Source organism: Drosophila tropicalis, unplaced genomic scaffold (assembly GCF_018151085.1).
Source record: "Drosophila tropicalis isolate 14030-0801.00 unplaced genomic scaffold, ASM1815108v1 contig_694, whole genome shotgun sequence".
In the NCBI taxonomy this organism is placed as follows: domain Eukaryota; kingdom Metazoa; phylum Arthropoda; class Insecta; order Diptera; family Drosophilidae; genus Drosophila; species Drosophila tropicalis.
In genome coordinates, this window is record NW_027173176.1 from 822,746 (window position 1) to 849,210 (window position 26,465).

General features: G+C 37.7%; 1 protein-coding gene across 3 annotated transcripts; it reads left to right on the forward strand.

Moving 5' to 3' along the window:
* The first annotated feature begins 3,277 nt into the window (after positions 1–3,277).
* LOC137579263 (uncharacterized) lies at positions 3,278–17,468 on the forward strand. 3 transcript variants are annotated; one of them, XM_068292975.1, is made up of 3 exons: positions 3,278–4,901; positions 16,585–16,872; positions 17,350–17,468. In XM_068292975.1, exons 1-3 carry the CDS (start codon positions 3,278–3,280, stop codon positions 17,466–17,468), a joined length of 2,031 nt encoding a protein of 676 aa, XP_068149076.1. The 3 variants fall into 3 exon arrangements, with proteins under 3 accessions (XP_068149076.1, XP_068149077.1, XP_068149078.1); XM_068292976.1 differs by having other exon boundaries at positions 16,648–16,872; XM_068292977.1 differs by lacking the exon at positions 16,585–16,872.
* Positions 17,469–26,465: the final 8,997 nt, after the last annotated feature.

Here is a 26,465-nt window from a genome sequence, read left to right on the forward strand (position 1 = left end):
TGACTCGGCCATGTTCACTGGGTGTTTAGCCTGGCAACTTTTGCAACACCAAACCGGCATTTCGGCATTGGCATCAGCACCATCGGCAACGGCTTTAGTATGCGGGGGCATGTAAGAAGCAGCAATGAGAGGGGGATTGGGGGGCTTGCTTAAGGTATAGGGATGGGTATGGGATTGGGGCGCATCATATGCGCATTGCACGCACGTGATTAAAGTGCAGCCCCGTCGGGAATGAGAAAGAACCACGTTGGGGCAGACGAGGCAGGAGGGGAAATGGAGGGGAGGATGAGCTTATAAATCAGAATTCGCTCGTTTTCGGCGGGACCGCCGGATGACGACACGAACTGAAACTGGAACTGGGGATACGCACTACATATTGATAAATAAATAAGATCGCCAAAAGGCTTTTGTCTTTGGTCCAAATTCTGTATATATATATATATTTATCGATTGATTTTGGCGCAAGTTCAATGCACTTGTGCCAACTGCCCAACAACTGTCCAACTGGGGGCAACTGGTTTAAATTTAAATTTGAAAATGCATTTTTTGTGTGTATGTGTGTGTGTGTGTGTGTTGTTTCTTTTTCTTTTTAGCCATGATTTATGACCACCACGAAGAGTCCAGAAAGAACATTTGTGCAAAAAAAACAAAAAAGAACCCAAAATAAAACAAGTCAAGAGATGAAATAAAATTAATAACCAAAATCGTTGGCCCTAACTGACTTTTGACCCAGGCGCCGGCTTGTCTTGTAGCAAATAAATTAAAGGCGTTCATGATGTGCCGCCAGGCAAGTTGGCCCTTGCTCTCAGTCGACCAGCAAACCAACCAGCCAGCAAGCAACTACAACTCCTTTCTGACACATTTCTCTATGGCCAAAAGGAACCTGGCCGAAAAAAAGTAACAACCAAACTGTCGGCACTCTTTATGATTTCCAGACATTGAAATCACTTGAAATCAATCAATAAACGCTTTTTGGCGCCATTTGAAAGTTGAGAGAAAGATAGTCAAAGAAAGAGACAGATAGTTGGACATGGACTATTCTAAAACGCCGCAAAAATCAGCAGAGAAATGTGATCTCTACCCACGAGCCAAAAAGGAGGAAAACTTACCTACTCTCTCTCTCTCTCTCTTTCCCCCTTCTCTCTCTAGATATGTGCTCAGTCAACAGTTATTAACGCAATGTGTCTCGATTCGTGTTCAAAAATGAAATTTAATCGTGGCAGAGAAGAAGAAAATATGAAAAAAATCAACAAAAAAAAAACAGTAAAGAAATTTAGATTAGAACTAAAGCCGCAAGGGATTACATAAAGTAAACAGACAAGTGACAGTTTTAATTAGCACTAGAAGAATGACCAAGAGAAGAGAAAGAAAGAGAGATAGAAGTGGCACAAAGATGTGAGAATGTGAAGTCTGCATTTAAGACCCAACATGAAATGCTGCTGAAAAGAACAAAATTGCAATTACAATTTAGACAACTATCAGAGAGAGAAAGAGAGAGAGAGAAAGATATGTATGGGAAAGGTAATCATAAATTCCTCAAATGTTTCTTATTATTTTGTTTTGTTTTCGGTATGGTTTTAGTTTCGTTACATACAACATCATTCACTCATGATTGGAGTCATGCTCTCAATTTATGTACATACATACATATGTAGGTATGTATATATTTGGCTGTGGCATGGCAAAAAGGTTATTTACCCGCCTTCATGTCAATAGTTGTTTCAAGAACAACAACGCCGATTTTTCTGTTGTGTTTTTTTGGATTTTTTGTTTTTTGTTTTTATTTTTTTTTTTGGGCCGAGTTCAGGTTCATACAGATCTTTACTAACGATACCGTTCAGAGCAATGTAAGGGCATCGGCTTTGCCATCGACCATTGCGATCTACATAACATTTGAGGCTAAGGCTGTGACTGAGACTGAGATTGCGGCTAATGGCTATGCGGTAAGCTGTGCCAAATATGGAGATGGATATGCTATGGCCAATGGGCAATGAGTCCACTTAAGACCCGTCCACACTGAAGTCCACCAACATACTTACATACATATCGAAGAAGTGTGAAACTGATTAGCTCAAGACCTTATTTTGACCCTTCTTGGGTAACCCAAATAACGTTTTAAACAAAATATTTACTAGTCGAAATGCTAAACTTCTTACATTATAATAATGCTATATTTGTTAAAAATTTTTAAACATTTTGAAATGCTTTATAAATGTTTCAAAATTCAAAAATTATTTACTCAATTTAACTAAATATTATGCAAATCATATAAATTTGGTTCCAGATTGATTAAAAAATAGAAAAAAAAATTAATGATCATATTTATCCTATTATTGGGACTAAGTAAAAAAAGTTAAAGATTGGAAGAACCAAATTAAATTTTGTTATTATAGTTTCTGAATTTTCCAAACTTTTTGCCAAACAAAGAGCTACATAGAATTATCCTATTTGAAAATGAAATATTTGTTAAGATACGAAAATGATTGGCTACAAGATTCGCCAAATAGTGAAAACGGGTCTTTATTCTAACTGTGCACAAAGAAAACAATAAAACTTATTCAAAATCAGAGTAAGTGATGCCGCCGCCGATTCAGCAGCAAAAACAACAACAACAATACCAATAACATTCAACACTCTCCATATATACATATATCTCGATATATCATTAGCTGGCTTTTGATTTACAATCGCCTTTTGTGCGGATTTTACACTTTGCTTAGCTTTTGTTTTGCCCAAAAGAGAGACAGAATAAGCCAAAGAGGGGCGAGATGGAGGAGAAGGGCGAGAGAAAAGAAATAGAAAGAAAGGCAATTCGAACCGCTAATAGCAGCACTTTCCTGGCCAACTAAACAGAACGAAACGAAAGTGTTCCCCCAAGTGTCTTTTTCCTCCAAACGGTTGCAGTTCGACCAACAACGACTTTGGCTTGAAGTTGGCTTCAAACATGTCCAAAACGATGGGGGAAAAACCCAACCACAGACTCAGCCAAAGACGAGCTTGCAGAGAACTTGCAGACGACAGTCGGAGTTGGTGTTGCGAACCGAACGGACGTGAGAGTAGTAGGTAGTAGAAGAAGAAGTTGGAGAAGACGAAGACGACGACGACGACGACGACGTTTGAAAAAATAATTCGAAAATCAAGCAATAGACAATTTTTAAAACGAACGAAGAAAGAAAGAAGAAAATTAATAAAACGAACCGCGCGAACGAGAAATGTGCAACAGAATTTGATAAATCATATACTCAGTGTGGTTGTCTTAGACGTTTAGGAGGACCAAATGGCCAAAAGACGCCGCCTATTATTGCTAATTTGGCTGATGCTCCAGCTGATCTCTGGTTCACAAGAGGCACGCGGCGGCTCCAATGTGAATAGCAATAATATTTGGAGACGAGTGCGTCTGGTCACCAGTCAGGAGAGTGAACGCAATGCCTATCAAGTGGTCAGGACAACGACAACAACAACAACAACTAGCTCCTCCAGCAGTAGTAGCACCACCAGTTCAACGACTGCGCGACCGCCACCAGAGATTTCTTCACGTATGGCCAAACAATTGGATCTCGGATTGCCGGATAGTAACAATATATCGAATGCCGCACGTTTGGAAATGTCCACAGAGTTCTTTGTGGTGCCCACCACAACGGTGACAGCAGCAAAAAGTGGCAGCTCCAGCAGCACCACAACTGGTGCAACCACACTCTCAGCCACAGCACCCACACGAAGTCAGGGGGCTCGTGCCAGATCGGCCATCGGTGGCAACCATCGTCCAGGACATTCGCATGCCGGGAATAGCAGTGGCCCAAGTATTATATCCACCCATTTGCCCTTCAATGGATTGCGTAAGGAACCGTGGGTGGTTCCCGTTTTGGTTTTGGCCACCCTCACAATGCTGATGATGGCAGCCTTTGAGATTTTTGTACTCTTCAAGGCCTGGCGTACATCGCCATCGCGTCGTCATTTGTTTTTGGGACAAATGCTTTTGCTTGGACTATTTGCCTGTGCTAGTTTGGGGGCCATTATCACAGCTCAACCCACTCTGCTCAGTTGTGGTGCTATACGTTTTGGTGTGGGCGTGGCATACGCCTTAGTATTTGCTGCATTGCTCGTCAAATGCGTGTTTCTTATCAGTCTGAATGGTGGTGTCTACTTGCCCGCGCCCTATCAGGGATTACTATTGCTTTTTGCCCTACTAATTCAAGTGGCAATCGGTGGACAGTGGTTGCTCACACAACCACCTGAGGTATATACGACAAGTGTACCCGTAATGGGTAGCAATTTTCTATCCACCACCGTGGCATCGCAAACGAACTATTCGGCTCTATTCTATCCCACATCGTATACCACATTGGATGGCACTCCGGAGATATATACACGTATAGCTGCCGTTAGCACCGTTCTGATACCATTGTGTAAAACGCAATTCTCGGAGCTGTTGTTCTCACTCATCTATATTGTGTTCCTTATTGTGTTTATTGCCGTATTGGCCATCAAGTCGCGCGGCATCAGGGATAATTATCGTGAGGCCACCTATATTGGCCTGGCTATTGGTGGAGCCATCCCCATTTGGTTGGGCTGGATGCTGTGTGGCTTGGCTGTGGCCGAGAGGCATAAAGATGCTTGCATTGCCTTCGGTCTGGTGGCCACATCGGCCACTGTGTTTTTGGTCATGTTCATGCCAAAGGGACGCCAATTGGCGGCCATGGGCAAGGAAGGACTCTATGTGGAGGATCGCGAGGAGCAGTTCAGTTCGTTAAGCCGCGCCGGTTCCGGTTACTCGCCATCGTTCTTTCACTTCAAGCCCATCAAGTATGGTGTGATGAGTGGCTGCGGTTTGCCCAATTCGGCATCGAATACGGGCCAGGCTATTAGCTCCAAACATTGCTCCAGTGCCAATAATGGTGGAGGTAAGTTCAAACGAAACCCCCAAAAAAAAAGTCTTTTTATATCTATCCAATTCAATTCAATTAAATAGTTTTTTTTCGGGAATTTGTCACAATTTCTCAGTTAAGCACTGCCAGACCCAAAGGCAAATGAATCCACAACAACAACAATAATAATACACAAATCTTGTCAGCTGTCAGTTTCTGTTAATTTTGTAATAACTTTCTTTTCTTACCCAGGGAGTGGAGTGGTAGAGTGTGTCTGGGCTTTTTTTTTTTTTTTTTTTGAGGGGTTGGGGACTGGGGAGAGGGTTTCAAATCGTTGGGGAATGGTGGGCCTCTTGCTGCAACCTCTTGAACTTTTGTTTATCCATACGTTCGCTTTTTTTTTCTTCTAAAAACAAAACAAAATGAACAAAACAAAGCAAAATGTGGAAGTAAAGTAAGATAGAAATAAAAGCAAAAGTTAAGACTTTCAAAGTCAGTAGCCTCCCGAGAGCCAAAGTACATACGCACAGTGGTTATAATTTATCAAAAAGCCTTAATATGGTTCAATCTCAATGTGAAAAAAGGCAATATCCTTTTTCCTTCATGAAATTGAGATAAATTTACATGTGAAATTGGATCTCTTAAAAACTAATCTCAATTTCTCAAAGTCCCCCCATTGCTATCTAACTAACTGCAATTGTCATAGAAATTGTAAATAAATTTGTTAAAAAATGTATAATGATATGTACAAACAACTAATTTGCTTTTATACGCATTCGCATTCATTACATATCGATTAGTTTTTCTTTATGAAATTGCTTGGTTTATTCAATTTAACTAATTTGCAAAATAAACGCATTAGATGCATTCGATTTGCATTGCCCATATATCTTTCAACACATATCGAATTTGAGATATTTTGATTTATTTTTCTATATACATAAAATACATACATTTATTTATATACATATATGTACATTTTGTGTTTTTTTTTTTTTTTTTTTTGTGGTTTATTAGCCATTGCCATTTTCCAATTAAGTAGTCACACTTTTCATTCAGCTTCAACATTTTTGTGGCCACTGTGCCAACGACATTAACTGGGCTTAAAATTGTTTTGCCATGCCGTGTAATTGTTTGGCATATTAATTTTCTCGAAGCCGCCGTCGTCGTCGTCGTAGTCGTCGTCGTGTAAGCCAAGTGTAAAAAGAGCTCACATGGAGTTAAGCATTTGTCTGTCTGTCTATCTGTCCCGATCTGACTCTATCTGACTCTATCTCTTACTCTTTCTCTATTTTTCTATGCTACTTATATATGTTTGTTCATTTTGTGTCTGCTCTCGCCTGGCTGCTTTCATTTTCGTTGTGAGAACGTCCCAAGTTTGTTGTCTAAGTCTTTTGATTTAATATCTTCTGCTTTTTATGTTTACTACTGCAGCAGCAGCAGCAGCTTTCTTAATCATTTCTGATAAGCGCTGTGCTGTGTTTTTCCGTGTGTGTGTGTTTGCAAATGAAGCCATCATCATCATCATTATCATCATCATCATCATCGTCATGAACAACGTATTCATCATATTTATTAGCCAGATTTCACATTTTTGTTTGGCCATTAAAGAGGTGTTAAATGTCATTGTCAACTTTTGTGTGAAAAAAAACAGTCACGACCCCTCCACCGCCTCTTTAAGAAATGATCATACTAAAAGAGAAGGAGAAGTGGGAGCAAGGTAAAATGATTAGCACATTGTCAAAGGGCATGAGTGAAACGAGCCACAAAACTTAAACAAATGCTACACACACAAACACACTCACACACACACACACACATGTATATAATTTGCAATTTTTGTTTTTTAACCATAATATTTATGGCATTTTTCGTTTATTGTTTACTTTAATTTTGTATTATTTCTGTTTAGTTTTTTGTTTAGCTTTCTAATGAAAGCAAAAGCAGTCGGTCTATGGGAGTAGGGAATGTGGCACAGTTGCAAGATTAATATGGCGAAAGAGTGGAAGAGGAGAGAGAAGGGTAGAGAAGGCAGGAAGGTACCTCTTACACTTACACTTGCCTGTGCGTGCTTTAAACATGTAACACATTTTTTTTTTTTACGTAATTTAATTAAATCAAAATGCATCAAAAGTGTGCGATTACATCAAATCGAAATCAAAATGAAAAAATAATAGCCAAAAACCTGTAAACACACAATTATCATGTGAGAAAAGCTGGGCGAGGAGAAATTCATTTTCAATTAAATGAAATTGATATATACTCTTCTTTAAATGAATTAGACTTAGCCAAGTGTGGTAAGAGATTTTCTTATCGGGGAGTAAACAATTGCCTGTATCAACTGCATTGACATTTGAGTTATACTCCAGTTTAAGTTAGAGTAGAAAAAGTTGCAATAATTTAACAAAATTATAACAATAAGCCGCTGGGCCTAAGTAGGAAGCGTTTTACATGGCAGCTACTTGACGAAGACGACGACGACGACGACTGCATGTAAGTTGTTGTGAGTGTTGCCATGCATGGGCCTCTGCCACGCATGAAAGCAAACACACAACACACACTGGCTAGAGCTGGAGCTAATGCTGGAACTGAAGCTAAGGCTAAAGCTAGACCCGCACGGCCCACAATTGCAATGCTTCGTCTCACGCCAAGTGCCTGTGGGCAGCCTCAGATTGAGTCTGAGTCTGAGACTGCGAGACTGAGACTCAGTCAGATTCCGATTCCAAACTACAAGCTCTAGACTCGGTCTTTTGGCTTTTCGTCTTAGCTATCGGGGCATAAAGAAAGCAAGACAGACAGCCAGGAAAAATATAGGTAGGCACACATACAAATATACATACACAATATATATATATTTGAATATGTATGTATATAGGTATTTTTTATATACATATATAGATAGATAAATGAAAGATATAGTGCTCTGGCAATACACATATAAATATATACATATATATACGTCAAACTGTCTGCAATTGAAAGTGCATTTGAGGGGTAACAGAAAACGAGAGACAAATGTCTGGATCTGGAGACAGAGAGACACAACAACAGCAACAGCAACAACAACAAAACTTGCCTTCGAGGCTTAACAAGCAAAACTGAACTGAGCTCCAACTGCCATCGGTTGGCATTATCGGCGCCCAAAGAGTCCCAACATCAGCATCAGCATCAACATCAACATCATGTACATGTGTGTGGGTTGTCTCCAAGTTGATTTTACTTCAATAAAGGCAAACAGCAAAAAAAAGGGTTTTAGCTTGATTAAGGGCAAAGGAAAAAAAAACCGATCTCCAATCAAAAAATAAATACAAAAAAGAAAAACTGGAGCTACATGTGGGCTGGCAAGCAATCCAAAATGAAATTTACATAAGGCAATGAGGCAAGAAGTAAAAATCAAAAGTATTCCATTCCATTCCATTAATTTTTGTTGTTGCCCTCTTTTTTCTTCTTACTTTGCTAATGTATAACAAAAGACTTAGGCAACGAACTTGATTTCCTTAAATATGCATACGTTCCTGATATAAAGTACAACTTGAATATGCATTTAGAGAGTAGAATTATTAAAGTACGCAAAGTAGCAAATTCTTGGAAGGAAAAGCAGCGAAGAAGTCAGCGAACTTAAAATAAATTTGAGACAGGACAGATTGTATGTTCACTTTGATATGAGAAAGATGACAAAGGCCCTTTAGCATAGCACAATGAACTCGGTATGTTGTATGTATATGTATAAAAGTGATTTCCATAATAAATTATCTGGCTGAAAGAATAAGAAGTTTATATCAAGACATTTTGAGGTAAGCCAAAACTCTGAAAGACTTAAAAACATTTCTAATAACTTGGCAATATCAAATTTCCTGCCAAGCCCTCATATTTCTATAGATGTGTTTGTGTCAGTATGTGTATGTTTGTGTATGTGTGTGTGTGGTCGTTCCCAGTAAGCAGTTCGGCACATAATTCACTGAGCAATTTGCAACAATAAACTAAACGACAGCTAACGGCGTTGACGCCAAGGAATGAACCAACGAATCAACGCACCAAAAGAGGCAACGCAAAGACCCCAACGGAGGAGGGGATGCCAGGGGCTCTAGCGGGGCAACGCAAAACGCGAACAAGGAATGAACGTAGATTGACAGCGGCAGCAACAGCAGCAGCCCCAAACAGTCTTGGCAGCAGTTGGTTAAAAACAAAAAAAAAAAAAAGGATCTGATCTCGACCGCCGTTGATTGAACGCGCGCACATAAACCGCTTGAAAAGAGAGTTCAAGGTTGCCTCGATTTAATTGAAGGCACATTGTTGTAACCAATGCATTCAATGGGGCCGGAGCCCCAGTCAAGTACCCTACCCTTAACCAATATTCAACATCCAGTTGATACCCGTCGTCGCGTTGGACGCTGACGAGGACATGGACATGTATGATGTAAAGCGTTGACAGGGCCATAGTCAGTCGAAAATAGATTCAAGCTTGTAGATGTACACCCATCTGCACTAGGCACAACTAGGTGGAGGACTTTCTTTGAAACCTATTCTTGATGATATTCCTATACTCTACCCAGAAAATGTTTTATATGGCAAAAGTCGATTAAGGATAAAACCACAACACATGGTTTCACGATTCTTCTGAAATTGAAAATATTTGCTGGTCTCAACCAAATTTGAATTTATTAATTTGGGATTCCAAAGAATGAAATAACTATGTATATCATAGCAAACATTGTTTATTGGTGCATACTTTAAGGAGTAAATTGGCCCTGGCATCTTTTATTCAGAGTATAACAATGTCGTCTTTGGTTTGTTTAACTTTTTTTTGTTGTTGTTTCGTTTTGTCAACCACTTGAATTGGCCACTTGGTCAGTAAGACGCATTGTATTGTACATTGTTGTTGTTGTTGTTGTTGTTGTGGCTGTTGCTGTTGTTGTTTTTGTATTAAGGTGCATCTGCCTTCTGGCCTTTGTTCTATGCGACATGGCATTTTTTTGTAATTTTATTGAGTGACTTTTATGCCAAGCAACTACCATACATAAAATCAATCATTCAAGTCAAGCAATAACTACAACAAAAACAACAACAACAACAACAGCTACAACAACAAGGCTAATTCAAAACTGTTGTTGCCTACCTGGAGAAGGTTGAACTTGAGTGCTCACCCGTCGCAACTCAAGAGCTGTGCGGAAGTTTTTGTTGAATGTTTATCGATGGGATTTGTCAATATATACGTACAAATATTTCTATATACATATGTATATATGCATATAAACATGTATATATAAATATATATAAATTTATAAAAAAAATGCCGCCCGAGGGAGGCCACATATCCAATTTAACTGTGAACTGTCCAGAGAGGTTTTTGAAGAGAGCTGAGATTTGGGTTTCTTATGTTATTGATAGATTTCATTGAAAATGATGTTTGGTCATTGTCATAAACCAGTTGGCCAAAAAAGAAAACCAAAATAAAAAAAAAGCAAAAACAACATAAATAACAAAACATAAAGTATTGGAGAGGATTAGGTATAGAAGATGGAGAAAAAAAAAACTGCCAATTCTATATAAATTAATGGAACATTCTAAAGGTGGAAAAAAAAGCTTACATATAACATTCATTCAAGCTGCCACCTCCAATTAGTAAGCCAAGTTCGTTGACTAAGTCTTTTGTTTTGCCTTAGAGGAGGAATATTAAGGTGTGCAGAGAATCGGGATCTAATCATAAATGACAATGACAGAGCGCTCAATGTAAAGATCAATAAAACTTCTTTACCAAATTAGCCAAGGAATATTACATAGTTTTAGGTCTGTAAAAAGAAATCTGATTTAGGTTGATTTCGAAGATCTAGAAAGTATTTTTGATCAGGAAGACATAAACTTATATTTTGCAAGTCTTGCCTTTCTTAAGGTCACATAGCTGTTTATCCATTAACTGGGTTAGTTAAAAATAACAGCAGAGAGAAAAAGCTTTTAACTATTTCAACAATGAACATGTTAATTATGCAATTAAATTGATTTTTTGTTTCCTTTTATTTACAAAAATAAACTGCTACACAATGTTAACTGATTTTAGCCTTTTGTTGCTAAAAATAAATCGAAAATACATTTAAAGAAATGCAAAAGAAACAAACAAAAAACCAAAATTTATGTTGAAATTTTTAATGTATTTTTTTTTTTTTTTTTTTGTTTTTGGGGGTGGGGAAAATATGTTGTATGTTTAGCTTGAGGGTTAATATCAAACCAGCGCTCAGCTGTCGAGAACAACAGCAACAACAACATTAATAATTTAAAAAAAAAAAAAACTAAAAATTCGATTAGCCTCAATTGTTCTAAGACCACCCTTCAGGAGAGCAAAAGAACACAAAAAAAAAATATCAAAAGAGCTTAGGCAACGAACTTGAAATTGAAAAACTGAAAAGAAAAACAAAAGAACGAAGAACGAATAAACTTTGGTTATCTCATGACGATGACGATGACGATGATCATAATAATAATCACAATCATGACTATGGCGTAATGTACAAATCTGTGAAGTACGTGTTGGTTTGAGTATACAACTTCAACTTGCAGTCTATCGAGATGTCCATGTGTGTGTGTGTGTGTGTGTTTGTATATGTGTGTGGGGCTTTAATATATGAGTTGGGGTAAATGCTGCTGCAGCACGTGCTTGAAACGAGCGTCGCTGTATATTACCACAAAATTATAGCGGTTTGCCAACAGCCGCAGCAGCAACAACAGCTAGAGAGCGAGAGAGACAGAGAGAGAGACGCAAGGGGTGGTAAACAGAGTGGCAGGCAGGCAGTCAGCCAGCTAGCACACCAAGGAAACCCAAGTCAATGGCTGAAGCTGCGATGATATTTAAGTTTTCGCCTAGAAGTGGCAGCCAACGTAATCGATAACCAGTTCCGAATTGCGGCAATGAAACCGAAAGCGGAAAAGCCAACCAAAGCCAAGCCAAGTAAACTTAACTCAACTCCAACCGCGTTGTACCAAGCGGGGCTAGCTAGGATAGGGGCAGGGCTGTTGGCCAAGAGAGTCCCCTGCTGCCAATGAGCCGTATGCCAACTGCTTCATACGTTAAATTATTACACTAAATTGTTTAAGAGATCGTAGCGGTATCTTCAACTCAACTCGTTTAAGACGTACATATCAGATTCTATATATGTACATATATGTATGTATGTTTGCCGACAACATCATCAGCAGCTTCTCATAATTTGTTAGCATTTCGGTTTAATATAATTGAAACATAAAATACAAAACCTAATTGCATTTAAATTCTGTTATACGATAATATCAAAAGCCATTCAGTTATGGATTGAAAAGAAAAGAAGATAACCAGATTAATTAGAAAAGTTAAACTTCCCAATGTATCTGATTTTTACGATTATTTTCATCTCCTCATTTCTATGGGTTTTCTTAATGAACAAAACATTGTTTTAATGCGATTGCAAAATAAGATGAAATAAAATGAAATTCGAAATTTCATTTGGCCTTCTCTACAACAATTGTCTTAGTTAATGTCTGTAGGCAAAGGAAAAGTTATGTAAACTTCTCTGGCAAATGCAAATTGAATTGTAACAATTTGAAGGTCATACGCCCTTAACCGAAATGTGCAAATTGTTAACCATTGTTGTTGTTGTTGTTGTTATTGCTGCTGTTGATGTTGCTGTTGATGTTTGCTTGCCTTTTGTTGCTGTTGGCCATGTGAAAAATGCTTTTCTTCCGCCTTGATAGAGGGAATAGAGGAAGCATAGGCAGATTCCAGAGGCAAAAACTTTACGTTCATGACAATGAACTCTGCACGGAGAGTGAGAAACCTAGAGACAAGTATGGAGAGAAGGGGAAAGTATGGGGATAAAAGGGAGACATTGAGACAGCGAGAAAGAGAGCGAGAGGGAGTGAGAGATAGAGAAAAACGAACGTGGCCAATTAGTTATAATGCTGCTTCGTGATATCACAACATCTGGCAACTCACTCTCAAAAGACCCCAGACAACAACAACACCAACAGCAGCAGCAGCAACAGCAACCCCAGAGCTGCAGCTAGAAGCAAAGCAGCAAAAACAACAAAAAAAAAGTCAAAGCTAGAAGCCAATAAGGAAAAACTCGACGCTCGCCAAAGAAATTACTCAAGTCTGCAAACTATGTAGAAACAGCAACAACAACAACCAGAGTGGAATAGTCTTTGGCTGCGGATAGAATAGCAACAACTACAACAACAACAACAACAATAAGAACAACAGGAAAAGCGGACAATGACAATCTGCACGTAGCAATCAGTCAACGTGCGGCAGTTGGTTTAAAACTTTAACTTTAACTTGTTGCCAGCCAGCCAGCCAGTCAAGAGATATAGAGAGCCCCAAAGAAAGGGCCAAAACGTTTTAAGCGGAGATGTGAAGGAGGGACAGAATGTTATTGTTGTCGGTGGTAGTTGTGGGTGAGTAGGCAGTAGACAGGTGGTGGGCGGAGAACGGAGGGTGAATTCCCGACAAACTGCAAATAAATAAAAAAAAAAAAAAAAAAAAAAACTAAATACTACACAAGTCAGACAAGTCAGAGAGATAGAAAAGAAAAATAAACAGGCAACTGCTATTTGAATTAAACACATGAGTTGAGTAATTCTATTTCACCATTTTTGGCATTTACACTAAAAGAGAATTTCAGAATTTGAAATTCTATTATCAAAGTAGGATTGTTTCGTTAAAAAATCTTCTCTATATTGCAATCAGAAAGCCCATAACAACAAAATCTGGGCTAGGTGTATCAATTCTCTTGATTAAGAGGTTATTTATTGATTTTATTGATTTCCTACAAATTGTTGCCAACAGATGATATCTAATGTTTTTTCTGTTAAAAATAAATTGTAACTATACAAGTCACGATCAAACCAGATGTAAAGGAACATTCGTTCCTTAGTTGATTATTGGCATGAAAATGTGAGTTACTATAAAAATTTGTTGAAAATAATAAGCTGCATGTCTTCCTTCCAAAGTCTAGCCTTGATTTGACCTGATTATGAAAGGATATATAAACATATCCATCTGGCACACATATTCAATTGACATCTAAGTTTTCATTTATTGCAGTCACGATGACTTTTCATGTTCTCATCTCTAACAAGCCATGACTTTGTCTGCTTTTTCTACTTTACCGCCCCCACACAGATGCACACACACACACACACATGGAGATCTATTGAAGAAAGAGAGAGATAGTGTTAGAAAGAAAGGGAGCGATAGCCGGAACACGCATGGAGCCTGGTCATACATTTTCTTGCACTTAATTAGCGTATTTTTTTTTTTTTTTTTGCGTTGAGTTTAGTTTTGCTTTTGTTGTTGTGGTTGTTACTGTATAATTTCATTTGTTGTTAAGCGGCATATTTTATGCAAGCGAGCATAATTCATAATAGCTTCAAATGAGCTGACAAGCCAAGCTTCAAGGTATAAGAACAAAATAACAACAAAAACCAAAACACAAACACAAAGATAGAAAGAGATATGTACATAAAAATGAAAAGCAGAAGCTGCTGCTGCTGCTGCTGAGTAAAAGAAACATGTTGCAACTAGAAGAAGAAAGAAATTTCTTTTCTGGAGGCAGGCACCGAGCCAAAGAATTAAGCCAAATTTGCCGCTTCAGCTGGCGGCGCAGTAGCAAACTAGTTTGCCAAATGCAAAAGGCTACACATAGACACACACACACACGCAGACACCGACTTACACACATGCACACATTTTCATTTTCTGACACATAATTCCACATTCGAGCCTCGAAGAGCAGAAAAAAAAGAGCGAAAAAAGGCAAAAAGCAAGCCAACAACAAGCGAGCTTAATTGCAGTATTTGTTCTAAGTTAATTAGAAAACCAAGACCGCAAACTGGGCACAAGAGCGGTGAGACAAGCGGCAAAGAGTTGGCCAGGGGGTATGAAGGTAGATGCTCGTAGATGGTGAGATGGAGCATGTGTGTAACTGCTGCATTTAACACTGTCAAGAGTTCAGTTTTAGTCTCTCCAGCTTGGCTCTTTTTTTTTTTTTTTTTTTTTTGTTGTTGTTTCTGTTTCTTTTTTGCCCTCTGAGACTCTCTGCATCTCTCTGGCAGTCTTGGCTGTCTCTTTTTTGCTCTTTGGAGTTTTTTATATCATTAACACAGTTTGCCACATTCGCGTATTACCACTGGGCTGCCGCTGCTGCTGTTGTTGAAAATATAATAATCATAATTTATAAGCATGTCGCTGACAAAAATCGGCCAGTTACAGCTGCTGGCCAAAAGCATTTTGCTTGATTGGCTCACATTTGTTTGGCTTTTGCCTTTTGCCCGCCTGGCCTCAGTTAAGTTAAGAGCTATTTATGGCTAATGATAAGCTTTGGATTCGTTTTGGTCAGGTCAGCACATAGAACTTGAGCCAATTGACATTTAAATGCGCCAATTTCATCAATGACCATAAACCAAGCAGACCAAAAACAAAAGACTTAGGCCACAAACTTGATAACCCTTTGAAAGCAAAAAAAAAAAAAAAGAAAAAACAGTTCAGCAGACACATTTTGATTTTCTCCTAGACAATAAATGTTTCACCAACATCTCAATAAAGCTAATGACCTTGGCTAAAAAGAAAAACACAAATTCCAAATAAAAAACGAGATCAACAGACCTATTAAAAATACCAAATGAAAATCGTTTAGGGTCGTTTTTGCTCAATACAAAACCCTCGACTTTCTCTATGGCTTGAGGGTGCTTTTTGTTTTTAGTTTTGTTTTGGCAGTGTTATGATTGTTGGCCCATTGACATCATTAGACAACCGGGAGACTACGGCGGAGTTATAAACTTTTGTTGTTGTTGTGGCAAAAAGTGTGAAATATGGCTAGGTAATTGGGCCATCATACGGTTGGGTCAGGCCAATGCCAATTAGTGGTGGCCAAGGTGAGATATTGTGACATCTTCGGGCGAATTAAAATACATAATACATACATACATACATATACAAACTAACTAACTATAAGATGCACTCAATGATATCTAGTTAATGTTAATCATTTTTTACTTTTTTTTTTTTGTTTATCATCATCAACATTATTATCAACAAAAACAACAACAACACGATCATCATCATCTTTATCATCATCGTCACCAAAAAACTGAACGTCACTGCAACTTAAACACAAAAAAAACCTTTTTTTTATTGGTTATTATCAAACCTCGCATTCGATATAAAAATTTTTGTCATAAATTCTCAACACGCTCATGACGCACACACACACGCACACAAACACACACTGGCAAACCAACATCTATTACATAATATTTTTTTATGATTTTTTTTTATTATTATTATTTTTCATTTGATCATCAATCATTTGTAACATTATTGAATTTTGTTTTCTTTTCATTATTTTTTTTTTTTTTTGGTTTTTGTTTCCGGTAATTTTACCTTTTTGAAATTTAATTAAATTTACATTTACCTGCACACACATATATATATATATACATATTTATTTTCTGTTTATATGTAAATATTTATTATATTTATCCCCCTTCCTATTTATGTACGTGTGTGCGTGTGTTTGTTGTGTGTTTGTGTCACGATCGATTATTTTATATATTTGGTTTGGTTGATTGAATTGAATGCACAAATACGAAATACGGGACATCACTTGGAACTGGGCATTTCTTCTTCAAACACAACAACAATTTATATATATTCCACACACACACACATATATATATATATATATATATACAGATCGAGTTGCCTTGGTCACCGCCGCACCGCCCAGCTATACACGTATGTATCACTATTTTCCAGCACATTTGAGCGCGCACCCGTTTTGTTATTATCCACCCGCACCACCACCGCCAATGCCACCCCCACAACCACCACCACCACAATTAGCACCACCACAGGTGCAGCAAGCACCGCCCACGCTCACAACACAATTGGCCACACCGTTGACCCTCAAACAATTGGGCAATTCGCTAACGTCCATGACACAAGCGGCACAATTGGCTAAAACACTGCGCTATGCGCCAGGTAATACAAATACATACATAATTACACCTATACCAATACCTATATCTACATATATCTAAGTATTTACTTTTATTTAATATAAGCTTTCTAAGTATTTGGTATGAGAAAGGATAACATAACTCAACTAATGGGGCAAAAACTATTATCTCTCTTACAGTCAGTTTTGACTTTTATCCTTAATTCATATGAATTGTCGCATAGACAATAGAACAACAACAATCTTTACACTTCAAGTCCTAACACAGGGCTAGAAATCCTACTAAACCAACTAACTTCATCTTAGAAGCTGAATCCTTTAAAAGCTTTTCGATGGTTTTCATACCTTACTTCTTTAGAAGGTATTCAAAAGTTTAATAAAAATCAAAGTTCCTCCAAATGATTTGTTTCAATTTGTTTCAATTATTTGTTATAAACATTTTTTTAACTTGCAATTAATCTTTGTTTATGTTTATGTTATAATTTCATCACTTTGTCAAGGCATGTTTATACGACCCGATGAAACGAATCTATACACAACGCTGGAGCCAACGTTGAGCAGCAATCCGAATGTTTACTTTCAACGTAGCGGCGCCGTACATCCCGGCATTCTGTACTAAGAGATTTCGTCTGCTACTACTACTACTACTATTACTTAAATGGAGGATTATAAATTATCCGAGAGAGTATAAGGAACACTGGAACTGAGTATTTTTTTTTTTTTTTTTTTTTTTTTTGTATCTAATCTATAATTATTAGTTATGTAAGTGAGCGAAAAACAAAACATACAGTTGCGAACTTAATAATAGCACCACTTGCTGAGGTAATGTGTTCAAAGGATTCCTAGGCTTATTTTAAGGTTCTAGGAACATGTGAATACGTTTTTGAACGTAAAATACTTTCTACTAATGGAAGCAGAAAAAAAATTCTACCAAAATCCAACGTTTTCAAAGATTTTTACAAAAAACCTTGATATACTCAAAAAATACCCGAAACTAAAAAATAGCACCACTTTACAAATATTTACTCAAAATTAAAAAATAGCAGAAAAAAACAAAATTCATTAACAAGTTATGATCAGATATTAAAAATAGTATTAAATAATAAACTTTATACTTTGTTGCATTGCCCTTATTGGCAATAACCGCAGCACATCGTCCTGGTATTGAGTCAACCAGGTCTTGACAGCATTTGACCGTTATTTTTGCCCAGGACTCCTGGATTACTTCCCAACACTTCTCAATTTTTGTTGGTAATGAAACAGCAACTGCTTTTTTAATATCAGACCAAAGATTTTCAATGAGATTTTGGTCTGGTGACTGTCCCAGCCACTCAATTAAATTCAGATAATTCGCTGAGCACCACTTCCTGGCTTTCTTACTGGTGTGCTTTGGGCTGATGTCCTGTTGAAAGGGTCATATTAGCTGTATATTATCCTCAGCGTATAGTGGCAACACCGTCTATAAGATATTTACATGAACTTGCTGATCCATAATCGATTTGTGGACTGATATGTGACCGACACCATAATAAGACTAACAGCCCCATACCAATGACACTGATTCTAGACTCTAGGGTGAATTTGGAGTTGAATTCCAGGTTCTGTGGACGCCAGACGTATGGTCTATAGCCTTTTCTACGATATTTTACAATTTTATTTTCATCAGTCCATTGTACGTTCCTCCAGTTTTGGACAAGCCAATTCTCATGATCTTTGACCAACTTAAGGCGATTGGCATTATGTCTAGCGTTCAAAAGTGGAGGCTTTCTTCGACTGGAATCTTTTGAATTGATCTTCCGGAGGTAGTTGCGAACAATTTGGACCCTAGTTTGGGGCTGAAAGTCCTTTTTTAAGATCTGTTAGAGCCTTAAAAGAATCCTTATTGCTCTCTCGCATTAAGGGACCGACTTCTTGCTGCTTCAGTCTTGGCTTTCGTCTGCGAGTTTAAGGCTTCTGTTTCAAATAGATCGGTATTCGGATCACTCTGTTGGAAGTACCAACCAGTTTTCCATCTTCAAGATCCGATTTTTTCTCCAAAACCTGGTTTAGGATGACGTTTCGCTTTTTTCCCGGGGCAGTGTTTTCCCCGACCCATTATATCTAAAGGTCTCGGATATTTTGTAGTACTGTTGCTTTTAAAATCGACTTTGAACCAGGGACTATTAAATATGTGTTTTTTGCTATGCAATTCTGCGAAATTTAACGGTATTTTGCAAAATACTGCAAGTGGTGCTATTTTTAGTTTCGGGTATTTTTTGAGTATATCAAGGTTTTTTGTAAAAATCTTTGAAAACGTTGGATTTTGATAGAATTTTTTTCTGCTTCCATTAGTAGAAAGTATTTTACGTTCAAAAACGTATTCACATGTTCCTAGAACCTTAAAATAAGCCTAGGAATCCTTTGAACACATTACCTCAGCAAGTGGTGCTATTTTTTAAGTTCGCAGCTGTAGAAGCAAGCACTTAGAGCTCTCTTCAAATCCTTTGTGACCTCCCACACACACATACATCACATACAACATTGCCCCACCACCAGCCCCTTAAAGTCCACCCCCAACCACACTTAATACAGCTCCCAAGGAGCAAAGATAATAGGTTTAAGTGAGTGAATGAGAATTTTAGTGTATTATGTTTGGTCATTAAATACTAAGATATTAAATATTAAAAATACTCGAGGTACTAAATCCAAGCATGTGCTTCATAGTTTTGCATAAGTTAAATTAAATATTAAGTGATTTTCAACAAGAATCTCTTTGAATAGATTTCGGGAATTATATGCAATAGATTGGCAAAAAAAAAATACAACAACAAAATATATAAATAACAACAATGATAAGTCCTAGTTAAGGGATACAATAATTAATATACTTTTTTCTCCTCTCTTCGTTGTTTTTTTTTTTTTTTTTTTTTTTAAATTGAAATTGAAAATTCTTTAAGAAACGTGTGACTTGAAAGCCGGAAATTGTGATTTAAATTTAAATGATTTTTAAATCAATATCATTGCGAATATAAAGTCCAAACAAAATTGTGAGTTTTCGTCGTCTAACAAATGGGAAATGAGGTAAATAGTTTTCAAAATTACCAAATTCCATTTAGATTTCTATTTGAAAACGAATTTTTTAATGGAAAGATTTACAGAATTGATTGTTTGAAAAAATATTTTTGCTGTAATTGAATAATTTTGTGAAGATTATTTACCTCAATTCGCTCGACTATTTTTAATGCTTCTTTAATAAGTAATAGGCTTAATAAACATTTGTCTAGCCAAGTAAACGATCGTTTAAGCAACAACAAAACACATACACACACGAAAATGTTGTACATAATGCCTTTGGGCTCAAAACATACACACACACACACACATACACTGAGAAAAGCAACACGAACACGAAACAAACTCAATAAAAAGCGAGATATATATGAGAAACGAATAAGAAGAACAGCAGCAACAACTATCAAGCAACACTCAATTACCACACACACACACACACACACACAGACACAAACAAACACACAGGAATAACAACAGCAGCAACAACTATTGACGATTACAATTACAATTAAGTATAATTGCAAATTATTGGCATTGCAGCGCCTATTAACGCCTGCCAAGTGATGTAGGAGCCGTAGGAGTAGAAAAGTTTCGAGTTGCAAGGTATTTTACAGGAGAGCAGAGAGAGAGAAAGAGATAAATAGATAAAGAGGATGCAGGATGCATGTTTGAAATAATTTCTTAACGCTTTGCAATTGAAGATTGGGTGCACTCAAACACATACATATGTACATTGGTAAACGTTCAAAGAGGCTGCCAAGATTCGAAATGTTCGAGGAAGGACCATGGTCGACCATGATGTGATGACTTGACCTTATACGGCCACGGTAAATAGGGCGTGGCTTAGTGGGTAGAGAACAACATAGCCCCACATTAATTAAGTGCAACAATGCGAGGCAACATTTCACATCTTGCCGGCCAGCCAGAAGGGGCACACACATCGTTCTCCATTGTATTAATGACATTTCTCACGAACATTTTGTGCCAAGACAAGCTCCTCTCCTTTTTGTGTCCAGCATGCGGCCAGCATCCACCACGCATCACCAGTCAAAGTCTCATGTTTTGGTTTTCTGTTTTTATTCTTTTATTTTTTTTTTTTAGAACAAATACAGGTCCAGCTAGAGAGGTCCAGGCACACAGTCCTCCTCGCTTCAATTAGGCGCGCCTTCAAATCACAAGTCAATCAAAGTTGTTAGATTTGCCGTCGTCGTCGTTGCGTCGTTGTGTCGTCGTCTCCGTTGACATCTCCCTGACATGGCCGACCAGGAGGCGGCAGCATCAATTACAACATCTATGACAGACACAGCGTGAAATGTTTGTACATACATGTACATGTACATGTCCATGGCGGCGCTACCGAGGGGACCAATTAGGCCCTAAGTAGGCATACCAAACGGACTTCTGCAATTAGCCAAAATCGAAGGCTAAACAATTTCATCACCATTTCATCAATCTCCTTCTTATCGATATGGCCATATCAAAATTGACCATTCCATCGTTCCACCCTTCCGCACCTTATTTACCATCATCATTTCTTTTTATTTTCATCATCATTGTAATCATGATCTCCTGCTGTCCATTCTTCATCTGCAACTTCACTTCCAGCCTCTACCGCCAACATCTTCTCTCTCGAACACACAGATATGGCCAGGGGACCGCCACTTCACGTGCAAATGGCGTTTTGGTTAACGCTTTATGGCATAATGGGAACAAGATCTAGCCAACAACCGAAACACGATCATCATCAGACATCATCAATGTTGATAGCTCAAAAAATCTATGCGGCAGCTAGTGATGTGTATAAAACCAAAAATTTTCAACTCATAAAGGGCCAGCAAAAGAGACCCAAGAACTCCTTGAAATAAAAGGACAAGTCTGAAATTGTTAAATGTCAAAAATTTCTGTTGTGAATAAAAATTTATTACATTTTCTCTAATCGATCTATAACAAACTTCATTACAAAATAGAACAGGGAAAACTAGTCTGAGCCTTACACAAATCAAGTTAAATGTATTGTTGAAAGAGAATACTTAAAAAGGACTAGCCAACCTTTCAAACTAGGTTTTGGTAAACGGTTTTAAGGTTAAAACCAATCCAAATTTAATTAATTGCTGAGAGAGCTTTTTTACGTAATTTTACTATCCTTGAATCTGTCTCCTGCCACCCACGCTTCTGTTGAATGACTGACTGACTGACTGACTGTGTGTGTCATCTCTAGGCCTTAACTTCTGACCAAATCCAATCCAGCTGAAAAATGCCTGCAGGCAACTCGAACTGTCTGGTTTTTTTTTTTTGTTTCCAATGGTCTACCAAGCCTGCCAGGTTGGCTGGTTGCTGAGTCTGCATTTGGTCTGGTTTATGCCTTTTGTTTCGTTTTTGGCAATGTTTTATAATAGTTCGCATGGTTGTTGTTGCTGTTGTTGTTGTTACGAGTAAATTAAATTACTTTTGCCCCGGCCGCAACATTAACCGTAACATTATCCTTGAATGAATGTTGAGAGAGGGTTTAAAGGAATGGCAAATGGAGATGATGGTAGATGATGGATGGCGGATGGGGGATGGCGGCAGAAGTGCAATCAGTTGCTCTATTACAGCTATTATTGTGGTGCAAATGTTATGACCGCGTCACAGTCAGGCCAAAGAAAATAATAAAAACAAAACCAAATGGAAGGGAGGCGGCGGAGGAGGAGGAGGAGAAGGAGGAAAACTGGGTGTTTTTTTTTTGTGATTTTATGGGCCCTAAGGGCAGCGTCACGTTGCTATGGCTGTGTGGCTGTTGCTGATTTGATGGGCTTTTTTGTGGGTTTTTTTTTTGCTTTTGTTTTTGTTGTTATGGGGAGGAGATCTGCGGCTGATAAGTTTCCAGCTCCAGCTACAGCTTCAGATCCAGAACTGGTAATGCGTGCATTGACCGCGCAATGAGTCGGTGTGTCCAAAGCCCTGAGGCTGTGTTGACGTAAGATGAAATTAAATTTGTTTGCCTACCCGTAGTACAGTTAACCTCGTTTAAGTGCGTCGATGGGGCAGTCAGTGTAAGTCCAATTAACAGTACCCAGAAGAGACCAAAGACCAAGACCATGAGACCATGAGACTAAAAGCAAATGCCTGGTCTCTAACCACATATATATATACAATATAAATGTGTACTACATATATATATATATACTTATACTTTATACCCATCGTACGTGCCCAGTCCTGAAGGAAGTGCAGTCAGCGAGTCACAGTTTTGTCGCATGCTCCTGCTTATAGCATAAGTATAACTGGTTCTGGGCGACCGACCGACAAGCAAGAAGCAGCAGCAGCAGCAGCAACTAACCAACACCTTGGCACAACATCTAAACCCCAAACCCCAAACCCGATCCCGAAACGACAAAACCCGGCATACGAGTTTATAGCGGATGCGTAAACGTAAACGCATTTGGCTCAAATGCCGTTAGGGCCTTTGACTAAATTGCTTTGGCATTGGCATTGCCGGCATCGGCTTCGGCATCGTCATCGGCTTTGGCATTGGCATTGGCACTCTGGCATTTTGCATGTTAGTCCCTCTCTATCTATCTCTCTCTCTCTTTTTCTCCTTTTTTCTCTCCATTTGAGTCTGGCTAACAAGATTTTGTCATTGACATTCCCTAAGCTATGCTAATGCATTACTTTTTAACCCATTTGACGTAATCAACGCTCCCCATAGTAATATGTGGGCAACCACACAAAAATCTGTGTGTTTGGGTCATTGATTTCTCCATCATTTCTCCCATTCAGTCTGTTTGTCCAGGCTGAACCGTATCTTTGAATCTTAACGGCTTTTTCTCTGTCTCTCTTGGTTCATTCTCAAGATCATCATCAGGCTATATATGTACATATAGCCTTACACTATAAGTATGTAGTAAATACTCGTAAGTAAGTATCAAACACCATGTGAGCGAGAGATGGAGGCGGCGAGGAGGCGTTGGAGGGTAAGACGAAAACTTGAGTATGCCCTTTTATGTTTTTGATATTGAAGCTGAAGGCCCATTGATTAAATAACCAACAGGCAAAAGCAATGAACATCGATAATAGCAACATAATAGAAATCAGGAATCAAAAATACAGACAAGTGAATGACTCAACGAATTTGGCATATACTACAACCCTCACCTGGCCCAAGCTGCATTTCAGCTAAGCTGTGAAAATTCAAATAGAACCAAATGAATCCAGTTTAGTTAAAGAAAATAAAAAAGAAAACAAAATAATTCCATTTTTATTTAACAATTTCAAGAAACTTTACATACTCCCATATACAGGGCATCTTTAAAAAGAAAACAAAGCGATCAACCATGGACGTAGAGAAATATTATAATCTAGAAGGTAAAACTAGAATCTTTAAATGGGAACCTCTTTTCTTGTAGACTTCAAAACGTTTAACTAACGTGAGTTAATTAAGGACAAGTTAAACATATATCTTAACCAAATGACACAAATATTAAATACGAAAACGAAAAGTTCTATACGACTTATATGTATCTAGAGATTTTAAAAATTTCTTAAACAAAAAAGGTTACTATGGGAATTTTTTGAAAATAACTTTTTTAAAATAGTTCAAAGTACGTTTCCTTTATTTTTTAGGATCATTGAATCAATCAAACTTCCATCCTAATTTATATTAATTTTCTGTTTCAATATTCATAAAAAGCATGAGTTTTTCAATTTAGTTTTTTTGTCATCATCATCCTAATAACATTCCCATCCTAAATTATTGATTGAAAATTTCAATTTTTTAAAAACTATTAAGGCCTTTTTGTTTTTATTTAATGATCCTCCACTTTGGCATAGAAATAGATAGCCAGTTTTTTTAGTGGCTATAAATTTGTTTTACTTTCAGCAAGAGACTTTGACGACAGTTAAAAAGATAAATGTAATTTTTGTTTTCAATGTCAATGTTTTGAGTTGTTGTGAATCCAAATCTAAAGAAAAACTTAATAAATTTGTTAGTTTAGTTAACCCTTTTACTACGTCCATGAAACTTACCAAGTACGGACTTCTTAATTATTTTTTATGATCTTCAGGGAAATGACTGGCTACCGTCTTTGTCTCTCTTTCTCTCTCTGTCTTCAATTCTAATTTCAATTCTGATTTCATCTCATCACATCTTATTCTTATACCCCCATCAACACCAACTTGTTGTGTGTGTGTGTGTGTGTGTTTTCTTTTTATGGTTAGAACTTTAAAATGCTTGAAATTGTTGAAATTGAATTTGGGTCAAAGAGTTTTTCTAACTGAAGATGAAGAAGTTTAGCTGTTGTTGTGGTTGATTGAAATGCAAGTTGATAGAGAAAATTATATGTACATATGTACTATGTATAACTATAATGCATACGATAATGCGTTTAATCAAGAGCCTGATAGAGACAGCAAATCGTGAGAGTGAAAAGGAAGAGAGAAAGGTGAAGATAATTATGATTTATGTTACAAAAGAAAGAAAGGCACATCAGCCAAAGGTAATGGTGGTAGAGAGTACAAAGTTAACTAAAGCTTGTTAAGAGTTTGTTGAGTTTTATTGATGACAAGAAATGCATTATAAGGTTATAAATTGTAATGTATGCACAGACAATTTTAATCATAAGAAAAAAAAAGACTGACTGAAAGAATTTATCTTTTCAATGAATCGATTCATTAAATATTGATTTGTTTTCACTCAATGAGATGATTGTTAAGACCATTTACGTTTTCTTCTGTTGCCTTCTTAAAGCTTTAATCACGACTTGTTGATGTTCTATTTATCCATCTCTGTGTATGTATATCCCCCCCTCTCGTTTGCTTTTTGCTTTCGAAATTTATTGTATGCAAAAGTCGTTGAAATAAATAAAAAAAACAAAAGAAAACGTGATTTAAATATAAAATTTAATATTGCAACTAACATATATAGGTGAATAGTATGTAGAAGAATGGCTTCAATGCTTTTGGCCTGATCTGGTTTTATGCCTCTGCCTACCCTATTATCTTCTTCACCCACCTGCCTGCCCCTCCCCCGCGCCATCTCTTACCACTGTTTAATATTTTCCTTTTAGTATCATTCTTCTCTCTCTCTCGCTCTCACAGCGTTAAAAGCTCACGAGGGTTAACTGCCTATTGGTTTTGGGAGGGTTATTTTGCTTGATTTTTTACGACTATTTCTATCTTAAAGATACAAGTTTATTTATGTATAAAACGAGACAGAACGTGAGAGATAGAGATAGAGAGCGGGGGGCAACACTGGCGGATGGAGTGGGAGGAGAGAAGATGATGATAGTGGTGCTGCTTGCTGGTGGTTCGTTTGCCGGAGTGGGGGCCGAGGGTCGAGGTCTTTTGGTAAAGTGCAAAAAGTGCATAAAATGCAAACGAATGACATTGCAACAGCAACAACCGAATCAAATAGCAGGGCACTAAAAGATGCAGTTTATATTAGTGCTATGATCTCCATGTCTGTGTGTGTGTGTGTGTGTGTTAAGATGTGTGTGGGTAAGTTGAAAATGAAGTTTAATGCAAAACGCACAGAAGCAGAGACAAAGATAGATAGGGAGAGAGAGAGAGAGAGGGGGAAAGAAGTTCG